Genomic DNA, 17,799 nt, shown 5'->3' on the forward strand with positions numbered 1-17,799 from the left:
TTTTTTTTTTTTTTTTTTTTTTTTTTCTGTTTCCATCATTCCTTTATGTATGAAAAGGAAAAATTTTTTTTTATAATTAATGGTAAACCAAAAGCAGATTATAATTTATAAAAAAAAAAAAAAAAAAACCAAATATTGTTTATTAAATTTTTTTTTTTAAATAATGCATTTATATATGTAATAATGTATTAAAATACATATACGCACAGATATTTATATATATTCTTATTGTATATTAAGTATAAGAATTTAAAGTTTGTGGAATATGATACAATTTATAATTCTACAGAATAAGCTTTATTAATTACAAATATAATTAAATAAATATATATATGCATAAATATATATATATATATATATATGTATATATGATTTATGAAAAATAATAAATTTTTTATTTTTCATTCATTTGGTTCATTTTGTTTATAACAACCTACTTTGTCATTTTTTTTTTTTTTTTTTTTATCTCCTTCCTCCTTATTTATAAACATTATTTACGAATGATCCATATATGTTTATATATATATATATATTTATATAAATATTCCTTTTAAAATTTATGTTAATTTTTTATTTATTTTTATATCAAAAGGACAGTTGCTATATATTATTATGCAACACAGATGTTTTGTATTAAATATAAATGTAAAAATTCAAAAAAAAATTTAAAGATATTTTTATTAATTTAAAAAAAAAAAAAATCATTTATGATATATTTATTAGATAAAATTGTTTATATTTTTATGTTTTCCTGTGCACAATAAAAAAGAAAAATGTAAGAAAATTTTTAATAATATGATATTATTTCATTTTTCTTAACATTATTATAAATAGTGTTGTTAATGAAATGTATTTGTAAAATATAAATTAATCATTTATTTTCCTAATATTTCAAACAATATATTTATTGTCTAATAATTATTTACATACATGTTTTATGAACTTTTTCAATACCTTCACAAAACTCCTAAAAACATATAAATATATACACATATATATATTTATATGAATATTAATGTATTTATAATAAATTAAACATTTTTTTTTTCTATTATTCTTTTAACTTTTTTTTTTAATAATTTTCTTTTTCTTTTCATAAAATATTGTATCCAATGAACACTAAACATAACAACTCACTTTTTGAAAAATTCCATTCGAAAAATAATATTCCAAGTGGCACTAGAAATAATTTTAACATAGAAAATGGTACATTAATAAAAAAAATTGAAGATCACAATGAAAATATAGTTAAAAAAAAGAACTTTAATAAAAATTTGGGAGATTTAATTTATAATATTTCTAAACTTATACTTGAAAACACTAATAAAAATAGTGTATGTAATGAAGAATATTTGTTAAATGAAAATAAAAATAATAATAATAAGGAAACAGAAACATATGTAAGAAATTCAATGAATAATTCTGAAAATAATAATATATATGCAAGTGATGAAAAAAATGAAGTAGAAAAAATTTTAAATAATATAGATTATAACAAAAAAGAAAGAAAATTAAAATTTATAAGTAATAACAATAAATATAATAATGATATTAATAGTGATTTAATTACTTTAAACAATAATATTAAAAATTCAAGTACAAAAATTGAGAGAGATAAATTAAATTTTTTTGTTGATGCGAAAAGTTACAACCAAAATACTAATAAAGAAAATGATAATATATATAGTAATACTAAAGATACGTTAAATATTCAAAATTATGATGAAGAATATACAATGAGAGAGATAAAAAATGTTCCTAATTTTTGTATAAATGACACAAAAAAAGATTCTAAGAATAATCCAATATATAAAAATGTTGATTATATAGAAAGAAGAGAGGAAAATTTAGAAAAAAATTATAAATCATATGAAGAGAATATTCCTTTTCATACAAAAGGATATAACCTGAATAATGAAAAAATTAAACATAATAATATAAGTAACCAAATTATTAAAGAAATAAAAAGAAATAAAGATACTTATAATCTAAAAAATATTGTAATAACTAACGTTTTTCTGGGAAATATTCCACCAAATATAACTGAAGAAAGATTAAAAAACGTCTTAGAAATTTTTGGATTTATAATTCATGTTGAATATAAATGGTCGGTAGATAAATGGTCTTATGCATTTGTTTACTTTATTGATGAAAAATGTGCTATAAATGCAGTAAATATTCTTAATCAAAAAAAATTTTTTGATAATTCACCAAATCATAAGCTAATATGTTTTATTGTTTCTAAACAAGTTCACAATCAAAATACTTTACAATATAACAAAGCAAATTTTTCCTTATTGAAAGATGGACCACCAGGTATAAAAAAAATTCACAAATATTAAAATACATATTTTATTTTTTTATAAACATTTTTTATTCATAATTTTATATGAATGGAATTATTTGTATATATATTTTATGAATATTTTGATGAAAATTTTTTTTTTTTTTTTTTTTTTTTAATAGGTGCAAATTTGTTTTTATATGGAATACCTTTAAAGTGGACAGAATTAAATTTAATACAACTTGTGAATAAATATGGACATGTTGTAGGATTAAGAATTCCATATGTTAATAAGGAAAATGATAAGAAACAAGGAAATAGAGGTTTTGGTTTTGTTTCATATGATAATAAAAAATCAGCTATTGAAGCTTTTGAAGAATTATCAAAAATGTATATACATGGAAAACTTTTGAAAGTTCAACTAAAAAACGGTGAAGAACATCTTTTACCAGCTAAATTAAAAAATATATATAATGTTAATAAAAATAAAGTAAAGGATAATAATAATACAAAAAGTGCGCAAAGTTTAGTTAGCACAACAGATACCTTAAAAACACTTAATTCAATAAATTCTACAGACATAAAAAAAAAATTTAAAAACAAGTGCTCCAGTAATAATGTTAAATTAAACAATTTTATAAAAAATAAAAATAAATCAAGTAATAGTGTAAGTAATAATACCAATAAAAATACCCAAAATATTTCTATGTCTGATACAACTTGCTCTAAAGGTTTATTAGAAAATGAATCAAAAAATAATTATCCTTCAAATAATTCAAATAATTGTGATTATCCTTCCATTTATTCAAACGCAAAAATATTTACAAACATTTCAGATAGTTATGATAAATGTATTATAGATAATAAAAATTTTAATATTTATACACAAAATTTTCATTATAATACTAATGCACATGTTTTATCTAATGAATATGATAAAGGAGAAAAATATATATTTGATATTAATGAAATAAATTATGAAAGAAATGATTTAAATAGCAGTAAACGTTTAGATACTGCAAAAGAAAATGAAAATGATAATAAGAGTTTAAATTTAAATGACGAAAAAAATATAAATAAATTTTTGCATAATAAAGATAATATAACAAAAAAAACAAATATGAACAATAAAACTTCAACATGTAATAATATGAATAATAAATTCAATTATTTTAATGTAAGTGATAACAATGATTCAGAAAAAGGAAAAAAAATTTCATGGAAAAAAAAAAAAAATCCCCAATTATTAGAACAGAAAGCAAAACATTTAAATAAAAGTTTTAATTATACAAGCAAAACAGACACTAAAAGACACCACATAAATATAAATAGTAATAAATTTACTTGTAATAATTTTTTTGAAATTAAAAATCTTGATAGAAATCCAACTTCTAAATTAAATAATTTGAAAAATAAAACATATAACGAGAAAAGCAATTTCTCTGATGATTTAAATAATTTAGAAAATTCTAACAGTACTTCATATAGTAATACACAAAATTCTAATGTGAATGTTTCCGATAATTTTTATATAAATAATACCAAAACATTACCTACTAATGAGCAAAATGAAATACAAAACATTCAAAATTACAAAAATCATGAAATCTTTAAAAAAATAAGAAACAAAATGCATATATATAACGAAAACAAAAATATATGCTCCTTTTTAAATAATATTTGGTACAATAATGATAATAATAACAACAATTATAATGATATCAAATATGGCAGTAAAACAAAAGGTGATTTTATTGAAAATAATTGCCATAACGAAATTAATAAAATACTTTATTATAATGAGAATATAAATAATTTCGACAAAAATGAAAAAGATCACATCAAAAGTGATAATACTTATAAAAATAATAATCATATTAATAATAACATGGAAGAAGAAAATTTCCATAATACATATAATAATGATACATATGGTAAAAAGAATTTATCAAATTATTTTAAAAATATGCAATTTTTTTTAAAAATTCTAAATAGTTACTCAAAAGAAAACTTATTAAAAATAGATGATTATTTTAACGATGAAAACAAGCAATTACAAGATATACTAAATAATAAATTTAATAAAGAATTAGATAAAAAAGATTTCGAATATTTAATTAAAACAATTTTATTAAAAAAAAAAGAAAAAGAAAATGAAATTTATAATAATATTCCTTATTTAAAAGAAAGAGAGGATTATTTAATAAATTCAGCAAGTGGTGATTTATTTAATTCAAATTATTTCAATTTAAATTTTTATGGAGATAACGCATTTAAAAATCAACCAAACAACGAGAAATGTGTTGCAAGTAATAACAAAATAGATCATTACTTAAAGGATATATATATCAATGATTATGTGAATATTCACAACTATGATAAGAACGTTTTGAATTTTGAAATAAAAAATGATAATAAAAACATTAATGACAATAAAATATATGATAATAATTTTATTTCTGAATACCAGAGTAATATTAATAAATATATATATCATGATTATAATAAAAATGACAATAATAGTAATAGTATCAGTTACAAAAAAAGTATAACAAATAACAAAAATACAAAAAATAAAAACAAAAATATGGAAAATAGTAATAATAGTATAAAAAATTACAACAGTGAAAATATAGATTACACTAAAAAAAACATGTCAAATAATAATACTGATAAAGACATTTATAAAATTATAAAATAATATAATAGTTATAGAAATACAATGAAAATAAATAAAAATAAGAAATAAAAACATTACACATTTTCATATTAATGAAAATGATAATGAAAAATAAAAAAAATATATTGTAATATCTTATATACTAATTTACATTAATAAATATGTTAATTATAATAATAAATATACTAATTACATTGATAGCATATATTGTTAATAGTTTTTAAATTTATATTAACTGAATATAAAAAAATATATATCAATCATAAAAATTTTTGTGACGATGTATTTTCCTATTTTAAGAAAAAATAGCAATTCTGAATTTTCTACTTATTATACAAATTCTCTTAAAAATAAAAAAATTTGTAATAGGAATTTTGATATTAGGAGAAAAAGATATTATTATAAATTGTAAATATAGAATTTATAGAATATATATGTTTAAAAAAATAAAATGGAGTTTAGTATTTTATATATATATATGTATATATATTATATAACATGAAAAAAAATACTTTATTCAGAATTATTTTTATTTGTTTAATTATTAATATTCGTAAATTTAATTACATTAGTATCCTTTGTATTGAATTTAGAATTTTTTTTTTATTTTTTAATTTTCATATATATAATAATAAATTAAAATTACTTATTTTAATTCTCATTTTAGTTAAATATATTTTATAGAATTTTTTTTTTTTTTTATATATATTTAGCTGCATTAATTAGCTTGTAATTAAATGCAAAAATTTATCCTTCCTCGTATACTTTGCAAATTGTAAATATCCCTTGTTAATTTTGCATATTATATATTTGCTTATTTATTTTATAAACTTCACACATACTATATATTAGTATATTAGGTAAAATTAGAATATTTAATATATAAATCAAAAATATATATATATACATATATATAAATTATATTTTTATATATTCTTTAAATTTATATAAAACTAAAATATTATATCATAATTTTATGTTAAAAATATGTTATACATCCTTTACAACATAAGTTTTAACTATGTATTAAATGCATATAAAATATTTGTGTTATGAATTTTTAGAATATTTGTAAAATATTTTTAAATTTTATATTTAATATTTTTTTTTTTTTTTTTTTTTTTTTAAAATGGATATTATTTTGTACAAAATTATTCATTTTTATATTATTTTGAAAAAATATTAACTTTTTTAATATGTTTTTTATTTATTTATGTAAAAAAGCTTAATTATTTTTAAATATAAAAAAAAAAAAAAAAAATTAAATGCTTAGTTTCTTCAATAAAAAGAAAAATTAAAAAAAAAAAAAAAAAATCATAATTTTTTTTATTTAAACCTTCTAAAATGACTTCTAACAACTTTTGAAGGTGACTTCTATGATGTCCCTTGAATATATTGTTTTATTTGTGTTAGTTTGAATTATTCGTGCAACAAAAAAAAATTTTTTGTTATTATTGACATAATCAACAAAACAATTTGAACCTGCTCCATCTTCAAAACCGAAATAATATGATTTAGAACCAAAATAAGCTTTACCATCTCTTTTTAAATTTTTTTTCAAAATTTTTAAAATATGATAATAATTTTCTTTTCTATATAATATTTCATTTCCTAAAATGAAATCAAAGGAGTTTAAATTTTCCTTCTTTAATTTTTTATTCAACTTACTCCATTTCTTATTAATAATAAAACATTTTGTACCTTTATTTTTTATTTTCATAAAATTTTTCTTCTTTTTTAGTTTTTCTCTTTTTAATTTTATATTCAAATTTTTTTTAATATTAGGTAATAAAATATCATTAATCACATCCTTATTTAACTCCTGAAAAACTACATTTCCTTTATCTAATAAAATTTTTATCCCAACTAAACCATGTCCACAACCTTCAAAAAAAAAAAAATAAATAAAACATAAAATTAAATTCATATATATAATATAATGGAAAAATCTAAACAAAAATTTATATTTAGAAATAGTTATATTCACCCAATTCTAAAACATTCTTATTTTTAAAATCAAATTTTTCAAAGTGTAGAAATTTTAACATATCCCATGTGCATTCCCATATTGTATATCCTCCTTCATATATGTTTTGTTTTACTAACTTTGCTTTTTTTTCCGAATCAACACAGTGATTTTTAAGAATTAATGAACTCTTTATTTCATCATCATTTTTTTTTTTTTTTTCAAAATTTTCGTTTTCGTTTAAAAAATAAACTTCATACATTTTATGTTTTTAAAAAGAATTTTCAAACAGAAATAAAAAAAAATATTTTTCTTCTTTTTTAATTTTTTTTTTTTTTTTTTTATAAGTTTTGTTTTTAAAAAAATTGTAAAAATGAAAAAATTAAAACAAAAAAAAAAAAAAAAAATAAAATAAAATAAAATAAAATAAAAAATAAAAAAAGTAGTAAAAAAAAAAAAAAATAAAAAATAATCTTTATAACGAAAAATCTTAATTTAATTACTAGGTGCTATAAATAATTTAAATGGAAAAAAATAATTTACAACATCATGTTTGAAAAATTTATTGAATTATGTTCTCTATACTTTCTCCTTGTATTACCCTGAAAAAAAAAAAGAAATTTTTTTTTTCTATTTTAATATATTCAAAATTATTATTTTTTTAGAATTTTGAAAAATATATATATTTAAGAAAGATATATTTAAAGTTTTATTTTCTTCTTTTTAAAATATTATTTTTACTTTTAAATTATCAACTATCAACCACTGATCACTATCCGAATTATAATCAGATGAAAGTTTAAATAAATTTGTTTTATTTTTATTCTCTTCATCTTTACATTTTATAGTTTGTATGTCCTCTTTAAAACGAACACTTTTCTTAGCAGAGTTTTTTTTTTCATTCTTATTAAAAAAACTGCTCTTGAAATAATTTGTTTTCTGCAATCTGCTTAATTTCAAATTTACGTCTTCTTTTTCATCTATATATGATGAAGAATTAATATTACTTAAAGAATCTAAAGAAATATTAAAATAATAAAATAAACTAGCACATGTAGTTAAAAAGGAAAGTAATAAAATTGTAAAAACATTTTTTGACACTTGTAATATTATATTCCAAATAAAATATCTTTTGCTAATTAAATTTGATAAATTAAAACAAAAGATATAAATATTTATAATTGTTGATTCTAAATTCAAAGGTGCTTTCTCTATACATAAAAATAATATTGGCAATGCTAAAATTTTTATTGAAATATTTTGAACTATTATGTTAAGTAAAAATAAAAATGGGCTTACATAAGCATTCTTATTATAATATAAAAAAGTAAAATTAAATATTTTAAATAATAAATTAAATAATATTATTATCATAGCATAATTTTTATAAGATTTTTTGTTGGTATATAATTGAAATACAGATATTCCTATCAATTTCGATGATCTGTAACAAAAAAAAAACAAATAAATAAGCATCATAAAACAAATATAATAAAGTTTCATAAAAATATATATTAAGCATATATTAGGAATTATAATAATAAATTTAATATATATATATATATTTTTTTTTTTTTTTACTGTGATGCTAAAGGAATATAATTCACTAAAGAATGTGGCCAATTATAATTCTGCACACCATATTGTAATATTGAAAATTTTGTATCAATAGAAGAATTAAATAACATTAATAAAAATAGCGTTTTGAGTAAATTTTCATTAAACAATATTTTTTTTAGAATAAAAAGTTGAGATAGCATATTTGTAGTGTTTTTAATATCCATATTTCCATTTTCACATTTTAAAGCTATATTATGTTGTATTTTTAAATTATTTGTTAATAAAAGTTCTTCACTTGATAAATATGAAATGAGAAATACAATAAAACTTTTTATTATTAAAATAAAAATACTTACTTTCACAATATAAATATAATATAAAATAAGAGAGGAAAATATTTTTACGCACATCACATAGGATATATAAAAGATGTTTTCAAAATGCATTTGTTTTTTGCACTTCTCAACAATTACACCTTCAAAAACACACGAAGTTAATAACATCTGACTTGAAATTAAAAAAACTGTAATAAGATAAAAATAATAATTTATCCTCTCATTTAAAAGATAAATAATTACTAATAGTAAACTTGTAAGGAATTCACTCATAATAACATAATATTTTCTGTTTAAAGGCAAATATAAAAAGGTTTCAATAAACTGTTTTTTAACTAATGCAGATTTTTTTAAATATCGTGACCCTGATAATCCATCTTTTAAGTATTTTCTGAAAAATATTTTAAAAAAATAATATTTTACTTTATATATTGCATTGCTACAAGAAAACATCAATTGGTGAAGAAAGTTGTAAAACTGGAATATTTTTTTTGACAAAAAAACAAGTATATTATTTAAATTAAAATGTACATTATCCGTTAAAAATGCCATAAAAGGTTTTAAAAAATACAAAAGTATTAAAATGTTATATATATTTTTCCTAATTTCTTCATTTGTTTTTTCTTTATAAGTTGTACTTAATATGTAATCATTGTATCGTAAAAATAATATATAAAAAAATTCACTTATATAAAATAAAGGTGAAATATTTTTTATAAGGATTTTTATCTTCGAAGTATCAGAATCCCTTTTAAAAATGTTTTTATTATCTGATGTTTTCTTCATTTTTTCTTTTCATTTTTATTTTTTAAGTATATAAATATATATATATATATATTCAAAATTAAAATATAGAATTCTCAATTATATGATTAAATAAATTATTTCAAAAAAATATATAATTCAAAATAAAGAGAAAATATATTTCAAAATAAGTACAAAATGTTGATTTTTTTTTATTAATATTTAGATGCAACGATATTAAAAAAATATTTTTTTAAATTGTTATTATAATTTTTTTTTTTTTATATTGTTTATTAAAATAAAATAGTCATCTCATAAATAAATTTTTCATTTGTATTTTTTTATAATTGAAATTTCTTTTATTTTTTTTATATATTAACATAAAGAACAATAATAATTAAAAGGTAAAAATACCTAAGTAAAAATACAAAAAAACATTTTTGTATATGTTTTATAAATGAATCTTATAAATAAAATAAATATTTTATATATGTAAATATTTAAATAAATGGATTAGAAGGTGTTTAAGTAAGATAAACAACTTAATAATTATTTTTAAAAAGTTCAAATTTTAATAACATTTACTTTTTTAATGTGAATAAAATAAAAAAAAATAAAATAAAAAATAAATATAAACGAAAAAAAAATATAAACATGAATGACTAATGTAATTCTTTAGAAGATTTTATTAGCAAATAAATTCTTAATAAAGAAATAAAATTAATAAAAAATAATATAAAATAATTTTAATATATATATATATATATATATATATATATATATATATATATAAATTATGTATTTTAAAGAAGTTAATTTGAGTGAAATTCTTCGTAAATATTATTGTTAACATCATCATTAAGCAGATGTTTCATATTTTTGATCTCATAGTTTTCTTCATAAGTTGTTCTATTTTTATTTATAGTATTATTTAAGTGATAAAAAAAATTTATACTATTATTAGAAAAACGTGACTTATCAATTTTGTTTGTCCAGGAAGTTAAAAATATGCATATATTAGGAATAAATTCACTTATAAGATAAATATATAAATAAATATGAATTTTTTTAATGTAATTATAATTCATATATGTTCTAATAATGTGATAAGCCATATAAACGTTAAAAATACTATTTAATATAAGCATAAATGAAATAAAAGATACTAAAATAAAAATGTTTAACTCTAAATCTTTTCGAGCTTTTTCGTGAATTCTTCTATTAAAAATTTTTTCTTGAATTTTATAAAAATAGTTTTTTATATTATTTGTTGTTTTTAATTTATATTTTTTAGATTTTTTCATACTATCTTTTTTGTGCCTCAGAGGAACAATATATGTATCAATATCTTTAATACCATAATATTTGTTTCGTAAATTTAAATGTATTAACAACCTATTACCAAAATAACATAATAAAATAGCTAGTATTATATAATAAATTGTCAATAAAATCAAAACATATGCTTTATATAGATATATGGAAGTAACAAATGTGAAGCATGTTATACTTATAAACAAAAAATATAAAAGCACATTTCCATAAAACAAGGCTTGCTTAAATATTGTATCACTTTTTAAAATAAAAATATAGTAAACCTTTATAATTATGGACAATATTATTGAATAAGCGTTTATATAAAATAAACTAGGTAAAAAATTTAGAAATAAATAAATCCATAATAGCAAATTTTTTTCATTACTTTTATGAATTCTTATTAATAATTCATTCTTATCTGAACTTCCCTTATTCTTCTTATTTATATCTGTCAATATATAATTTTCATGTTCACTTTTATTATTTCCATTTTCTTTAATTGAATTAATAGAATAAGCTGAAACAATATCCTTATTAGTATTTTCATCCTTTAATTCCTTAATATTGTTACATACTTTATTTTTTAATATATTCATATTATTACTTTTTTCACCATTTAGTATTTTGTTGTTATTTTTTTTTGTAATATTATCTTCCACATAAATATCATTTTTTTCAATAGAATGAACAAATTGTTCTGAAAATTTTTTTATTTCATTATTTTCTGAACAATTCTTATTTTCATTTATGTTTATGATATTACTTTTTTTATTCAGAGGTTCATTATATGTGTTATCTTCGTTAATTTTTAAATCATCAAAAGTACTATTTTCTTTATTTATTTTTTTTTCGGTAATAATACCATTATTTATTTTACTATATATTTTATTATTTTCTTTATTATTTATTTCACTATTTTTTTTTTCTTCACTTATTTCAAATGCATTTTTGATTAATTTATTCATATTTCCAAAACTAGGATGTTTAAGTAAACTATTTTTCATATATTTATTTCCTATAAGAGAATTATCATATTGAAAACGTTCATTTTCCATATGATGATCCCAATTAATTTCATTTAAATTTTTGTTTATAAAATCATCTAAGCTGTTTCCGTTTTTTTTTGATGAATCAGCTGGGATATATTTTATATTTAATTTATTCTTTTTTATTTGATTTTCATTTAGGTCTTTATTTTTAAATAGATTATATTCATTTCCTAAGTTAGAATTTTTTTCTTTGTAGATGTTTTCGCTATACATGTTATTGTTATCTCTGACCAACTGATAAATTTCTTTTTCTTCTAATAGTTCGTTTAAATCATTAATTTCTGTATTTTGCATTTTTCGTAGAAAATTATGGTCATTATTTTTTTTATATGGTTTATCATTAGTGTTTATATTTTTTTTTTCATTTAAAATTATATCAAACATTTCTTTATTCTCTTTTTCAATATCATTTACTAAATTTAGACAATCTTTTTCTACATTTTTAATATTGAAATAATTTTCTTTTTTAAGAAATTTTAACAAATTTTTATTATTATGAATGTTATTTATAAATAAGTTATTTGCAAAATCCTTGTTATGCAAATTACTTTTAGCGAAAGAATCGAATAATTTTATATCATGAGATATGGGTTTGTGTAAATCAATTATAAGGACGTAATCATAATAGTAAAAAAAATAAATATATAAAAAGAATATTAAGCGAAAAAAATTAGACAAAATAAGAAATAAAAATAGGAAAAACCTACTATTAATACTTTCTATATCATTTATACATTTGTTTTTATATTTGTAAGTAATGCGTAACTGATGCCAAATTAATAGACAAAAAAAAATGTAAATAACTATTAAAAACAGCATTCTCACATTTTTCTCCTTTAATACAATTAATTCAATTTAATTATGTGTTTGAAGTAATTGGGATTTAGAATAAAATAAAAAAAAAGAAAAAATTGAAAAAAAAAGAAAAAAAAAAAGAAAAAAAATTATGTTAATTAAAATATATAAAAATTTTATCTTTTATAACATCATGAAATTCTTTTTATATCTTTAAAATATAAAGAAACAAAAAAAAAAAAAAAGAGTTTATTTTATTTAATAATTATAAACGAAAGAAAAAAAATTTTTTTTTCTTTGACAAAAATATTATGATTTTGTTTATTTAAGCAACATAATTTTTTAATTAAATAAATTTAAATAAAAAAAAATAGTTAGTGATTTATTTTTAATTTTATAATTTTGTTCTCTTGGACTAACAAGCAATAATCATTATTTTTAATAATAAAAATAAAAAAAATTATTTTTAGAAAGATATTAAGAATTACACATATAACTCACTTAGAAAAAAATTATTATTATAAATTATAATTTTAACTGTAGAAGTAAAAATTGAATATATATTTATAAATTATAGAATCAACATAGGAAAAACATGATTTCCATTATATATATATATTTTAAAAAATATTGATAAATATGTAATTATATATATATATATATATATATATATATATAATTTATTTATGTATTTAAAAAGAATAATATATAAAAATTTTTTATATATTTTTATACGGAAAAGTACATTAAATATTTATCTTTCCAAATGCATGTCCTGGACCCCAAAATATTTATATCATTCATGCGCAACCATACAGAACGTTCAATAAACATGATGTGACAAGTGAAAATAAAAAAAAATTTTATTTCCTATTTTTTAAATTATAATAAATCAATATATTTTTTTTTTAATTAAAGGAAGAACAATTATATATACTTAAATAATTTTATAATTTTATTTTTTATTTTTTTTTTTCTGATTTAATCAACAAAAGTAAAACAAGTGAATATTTATTTATAACATTTTAGCGATATTTTTTCTTTTATTTAATCTTCGCTACTTTAAAACATTATGCATTCATTATTTGTTTAAATACATTATTCTATTAATAGTTGTATTTTTTTGCAAATAGTTATTTTAGTACAATTTTTATTTGTTAAATATAATTTTAATTTTATCGCCCACTTTTTAATTCCTTTTTTTGTGTTGCATATTTAATATTTATTTTTACGTATATCTTTTTTAATTTCTTTTTTAAAAATATGACAATATATATTAAATAGAAGAAATATTATTAAAAGCATTTTAATAATAAAAAATTATCATATAAACAATTTTTTAATGCTTAAAAAAAATTGCATTTATAATATTGTATGTCTGCATTATGTATTTTTGTGTAAAATTTTGATTAGAACATTTAAAACTTAAAATATCTTAATCTGCAATATTTAATCATTTTTATTTTTATTTAAAATAATTTTTTTTTTTAATGAAGTATTATAAAATTCAACATTATGTAGATTATCCTATTGCGTTTTCAATATTAATTTTTTTTTAAGATTGTAGCGAAAATATTCATCCGTTTTGCATTATTTATTTTTGCCTTATTTTTTTGTTTAAAACATTTTTTTTCATGATAAATTTAAATTATGTGATTATCTATTTATTTTATATATTTCATTGTATATATTTATTCTACAGTTTATTTTATATTTTCACTTTGAATTTAGTATTAAACAATATTGTATGCATCAATTTATTACATAAAAAATTATCATACATATCGAGTTTCTTATTTTTTATTTTTTATTAAAAAGAAAAGAGTAATAAGATAATATTATAAAGTTTCAAATTAACAGAATTGTTGAGTCTTCTACTCATATAAATTGTTTTAATCATAAAAAATTGTGATATATAGTTATGTAATTTTTTTTTAGAGTATCCTCCTATATTACTCTTATTTATTTTTTTTTCTTATATATTTAATTTTAATATATTTTATGTTTTAATATTTTTCGTTAAAATGTGGTTGACAGCATTCTTAGCACTACTTATTTTTATTGAATGTGTCGCAGTTATATACATACCATCATACATAGAAAATAAATTATCAAAAATAAAAAAGAGTAGATTTATGAACATGGAAAATTTTGAAAACATTGCAAGTGGTAAGTGTATAAATATTAAAAGTATTTACAATACAATTTCCAAAATTTATATGAAAATGCAACTTTTTTATTAACTCAATTTATTTTTTTTAATTAGGAGCAATATTATCTTTAGCTTTTATACATATGCTACCAGAAGCCATCATTTTGTCAAACAAAAAAAACATTAATCTTTATAACATTTTTACTTTAATACTTGTATCAATAGCATTTTTAAATATAACAGATATATTATATGATCATGATTTAGAAAATAGCTTCGATATTAATGGTACACAGGTATGTGAAAATCAAAGTAATTCTATTAAAAATATAGATGACAAAGGAGATAATACAAATTATGTAGACGGTAATGCAAGTGAAGATATAGATATAGAAATGAAAGCTTTAGATGGTAAAGCTAAAAATGATTCATGTAAAAATAATTTCTTTTTTGATATGTTTAAATCAAACTCCTTTTTTATTGTTTTAAGTCTTTTTATCCACTCCTTCATAGAAGGTAATTTCCTAAAAAAAATTATTCACTTCCATGTATTAAAATTCTAAAGAACAAATATAATTAATTTAATAAAGTTTTTGTTTTAATAAAATTGATATTTAAGAAAAAAAAATACATAATTTTATAGTTTTTATGAATATTTTTTAAATTTTAAAGGTTTTATATATGAATATTTAAAAACAATTTTACATAGTGATTATACATAAATGTTTAATATACATTTTAATTTATTATTTAAAAAGGTTTGCTTATGGGGAGTTTAAAAGATAAAAATGCTGTGGTAATTGTAGGACTGTCAATGATAGCTCATAAATGGGCAGAATGTTTAATCGTATACAAGAATGTTGTGAGCAAAATTGAGGTAACAAATAAAAGACAAACTTACTTTTATTTCGACATTCTCTCATATTTTATTTATTTTTTTATTTTTGTTTTAATTTTTTAAATTCTTTTAAAATTAAAAATATTTAATAAGTTAAAAAAGAATATATATATGAGGATACAAAATCTTATATATTTAACTACTTTTTTTTTCTTTACAGAACAAAATATTAGCGACCATATATGCATGGTCTTTTATATTATCTTTACCATTAGGAGTATTTATTGCAATATTTTCTTTTCCATCAAGTAAAAATAAAAATAAAAATAAAATAACATTTTTTAAGATTATTAAATTGGTAGTTTTATTTCTTTTTTAGATGAGTTAGTAGAAATAATATTTAGTTCTATTGCTTGTGGTTTTTTTTTGTACCTTTCCTTCAACGTAATTTGTTTTTATCATTTAAGAAATTTTAAAAAAAAATGTTATGTATATTGTGTATGTATAATATATTTTTTATAGATGACTAAGGATATCAGAATAACAAAAAATAACAAGCATTTTATATCTTTTAGCTATTTCCTTGGAGTGTGTGGCATGTCAGGACTTATGTTAGTATTTAACTCTTTTGAAGAAACCCTATAGCTTAAAATGTTACCATCTCATTTTTTTAAATTGAAGACGTTAAAAGGTCTTTGTTTTATCTTGGAGGATATTGAAATTGTTAATATTATGAAGTTAAACACTACATTTTTGTTTTGTTTAAGAAGTATATACATTGAAAATTGATTTTGTATAATTCCAATATATATATATATGAAGAGATATATATTATTTTTTTTACGTCTCCGCATGTATTTAAATACACGAATATTTTTCTGTCCTTTTTATATTACAAAAAAATTTGAATATATATTTTGAGTGGACATGAAAATTCAAAAAAAGAGGTGAAAATTTTAATGATGTATATATATATATATATATATATTTTTTTTTAATTATACCATTTGATAACTTTAATTTTTTTAAAAAGGTTGATTTAAATAATCCAATATTTACTCATCTTTAGATAATGACATAAATAAATGAATATACTATATTAAAATTTCAATTTTATATTTCAAGTATATTTGTAATAAATATATATATATTACATTAAATGATAATTATATTTTTTTAAAAAAATATTATATTTTCTCTGCATAATTCTATAAAAAAGTTAAAGATATATTTTTATGCTGTATTTCCAAGAAAAAAATTTTACAAAAAAATTAAACTTAATAAAGATAAATTTCTGTATTAGCCACTTCAATAGAAAATTTTTTTTTTTAGAAAGTACTTTTATTTAAATAAATAACATACATTTGAAATATTCAAAAAAATTTTAATCTAATTTTAAACCTACATAAATTAAGTAAAGTATATATTCTCAACTCTATTCAAAAATTTTTACAAAAATATTAAAACAATATATTTGTAGTGCTAAATATTTTTATTCATTTTTCATATATTTTAGAATATTAAACTATATTTTTAAAGATGAACTACAGTTTTTTGATAATTCATAGGATTTGATCTGAATATTATACTACTAAATAACTTAAGCAAAGATTTACGAATAAAATAAAGTATGCGATTTATTCAAAATTGTTTGAGGTGTTTACACAGATACAATATAAAAAATGTACTATAAAAAATAGTTAATTATCTAATTACAATGATAAAAATTAATTTTCTAAATGTCTTTAGATTTGCGGTATTATCATCCAAAAAAAAAACTTTAATACATAAATAAAATAAATAATATTGCATTTTGTTCGTAACATAAGTTATTGAATTGTTTAAGATTTATAAAGATTAATAGTTCCTTTTGCTGAAAAATTTAAGTTTTCATTATTTTTCTTAATAGCACAATCATATTAAAAAAAAATTGACACAACAAATTATACATGTTCTATATAGAATGAAACCTTAACGATTGAGGTTCATATCTTATTAAAATAGGCTTATGAAACATTAAAATCGTCTGATAGTTTTTTCTCAATTTGTCTCTTTTATAACCTTGAAAAAATAAAAGTT

General features: G+C 17.3%; 5 protein-coding genes across 5 annotated transcripts; 2 read left to right on the plus strand and 3 right to left on the minus strand.

Moving 5' to 3' along the window:
- Window positions 1–1,112: 1,112 nt before the first annotated feature.
- PGAL8A_00481200 (RNA-binding protein, putative) lies at window positions 1,113–4,985 on the plus strand (the record flags this gene model as incomplete). The annotated part of the gene is made up of 2 exons (XM_028673600.1): window positions 1,113–2,316; window positions 2,467–4,985. The coding sequence occupies 2 exons, from the start codon at window positions 1,113–1,115 to the stop codon at window positions 4,983–4,985; spliced, it is 3,723 nt and encodes a 1,240-aa protein (XP_028530036.1).
- Window positions 4,986–6,315: 1,330 nt separating this feature from the next.
- Window positions 6,316–7,192, minus strand: PGAL8A_00481300 (conserved Plasmodium protein, unknown function; the record flags this gene model as incomplete). Its single annotated transcript, XM_028673601.1, has 2 exons — window positions 6,316–6,848; window positions 6,952–7,192. 2 exons carry the CDS (start codon window positions 7,190–7,192, stop codon window positions 6,316–6,318), a joined length of 774 nt encoding a protein of 257 aa, XP_028530037.1.
- A 277-nt stretch (window positions 7,193–7,469) lies between these two features.
- On the minus strand, window positions 7,470–9,611 carry PGAL8A_00481400 (conserved Plasmodium membrane protein, unknown function; the record flags this gene model as incomplete). The annotated part of the gene is made up of 3 exons (XM_028673602.1): window positions 7,470–7,532; window positions 7,672–8,374; window positions 8,512–9,611. The coding sequence occupies 3 exons, from the start codon at window positions 9,609–9,611 to the stop codon at window positions 7,470–7,472; spliced, it is 1,866 nt and encodes a 621-aa protein (XP_028530038.1).
- Window positions 9,612–10,381: 770 nt separating this feature from the next.
- On the minus strand, window positions 10,382–12,754 carry PGAL8A_00481500 (hypothetical protein; the record flags this gene model as incomplete). The annotated part of the gene is made up of 1 exon (XM_028673603.1): window positions 10,382–12,754. One exon carries the CDS (start codon window positions 12,752–12,754, stop codon window positions 10,382–10,384), a length of 2,373 nt encoding a protein of 790 aa, XP_028530039.1.
- A 2,000-nt stretch (window positions 12,755–14,754) lies between these two features.
- ZIPCO (ZIP domain-containing protein, putative) lies at window positions 14,755–16,365 on the plus strand (the record flags this gene model as incomplete). Its single annotated transcript, XM_028673604.1, has 6 exons — window positions 14,755–14,899; window positions 14,997–15,398; window positions 15,641–15,759; window positions 15,941–16,028; window positions 16,100–16,164; window positions 16,243–16,365. 6 exons carry the CDS (start codon window positions 14,755–14,757, stop codon window positions 16,363–16,365), a joined length of 942 nt encoding a protein of 313 aa, XP_028530040.1.
- Window positions 16,366–17,799: the final 1,434 nt, after the last annotated feature.

The sequence above is a fragment of the Plasmodium gallinaceum genome (genome assembly GCF_900005855.1).
Source record: "Plasmodium gallinaceum strain 8A genome assembly, contig: PGAL8A_v1_141, whole genome shotgun sequence".
NCBI lineage: Eukaryota > Apicomplexa > Aconoidasida > Haemosporida > Plasmodiidae > Plasmodium > Plasmodium gallinaceum.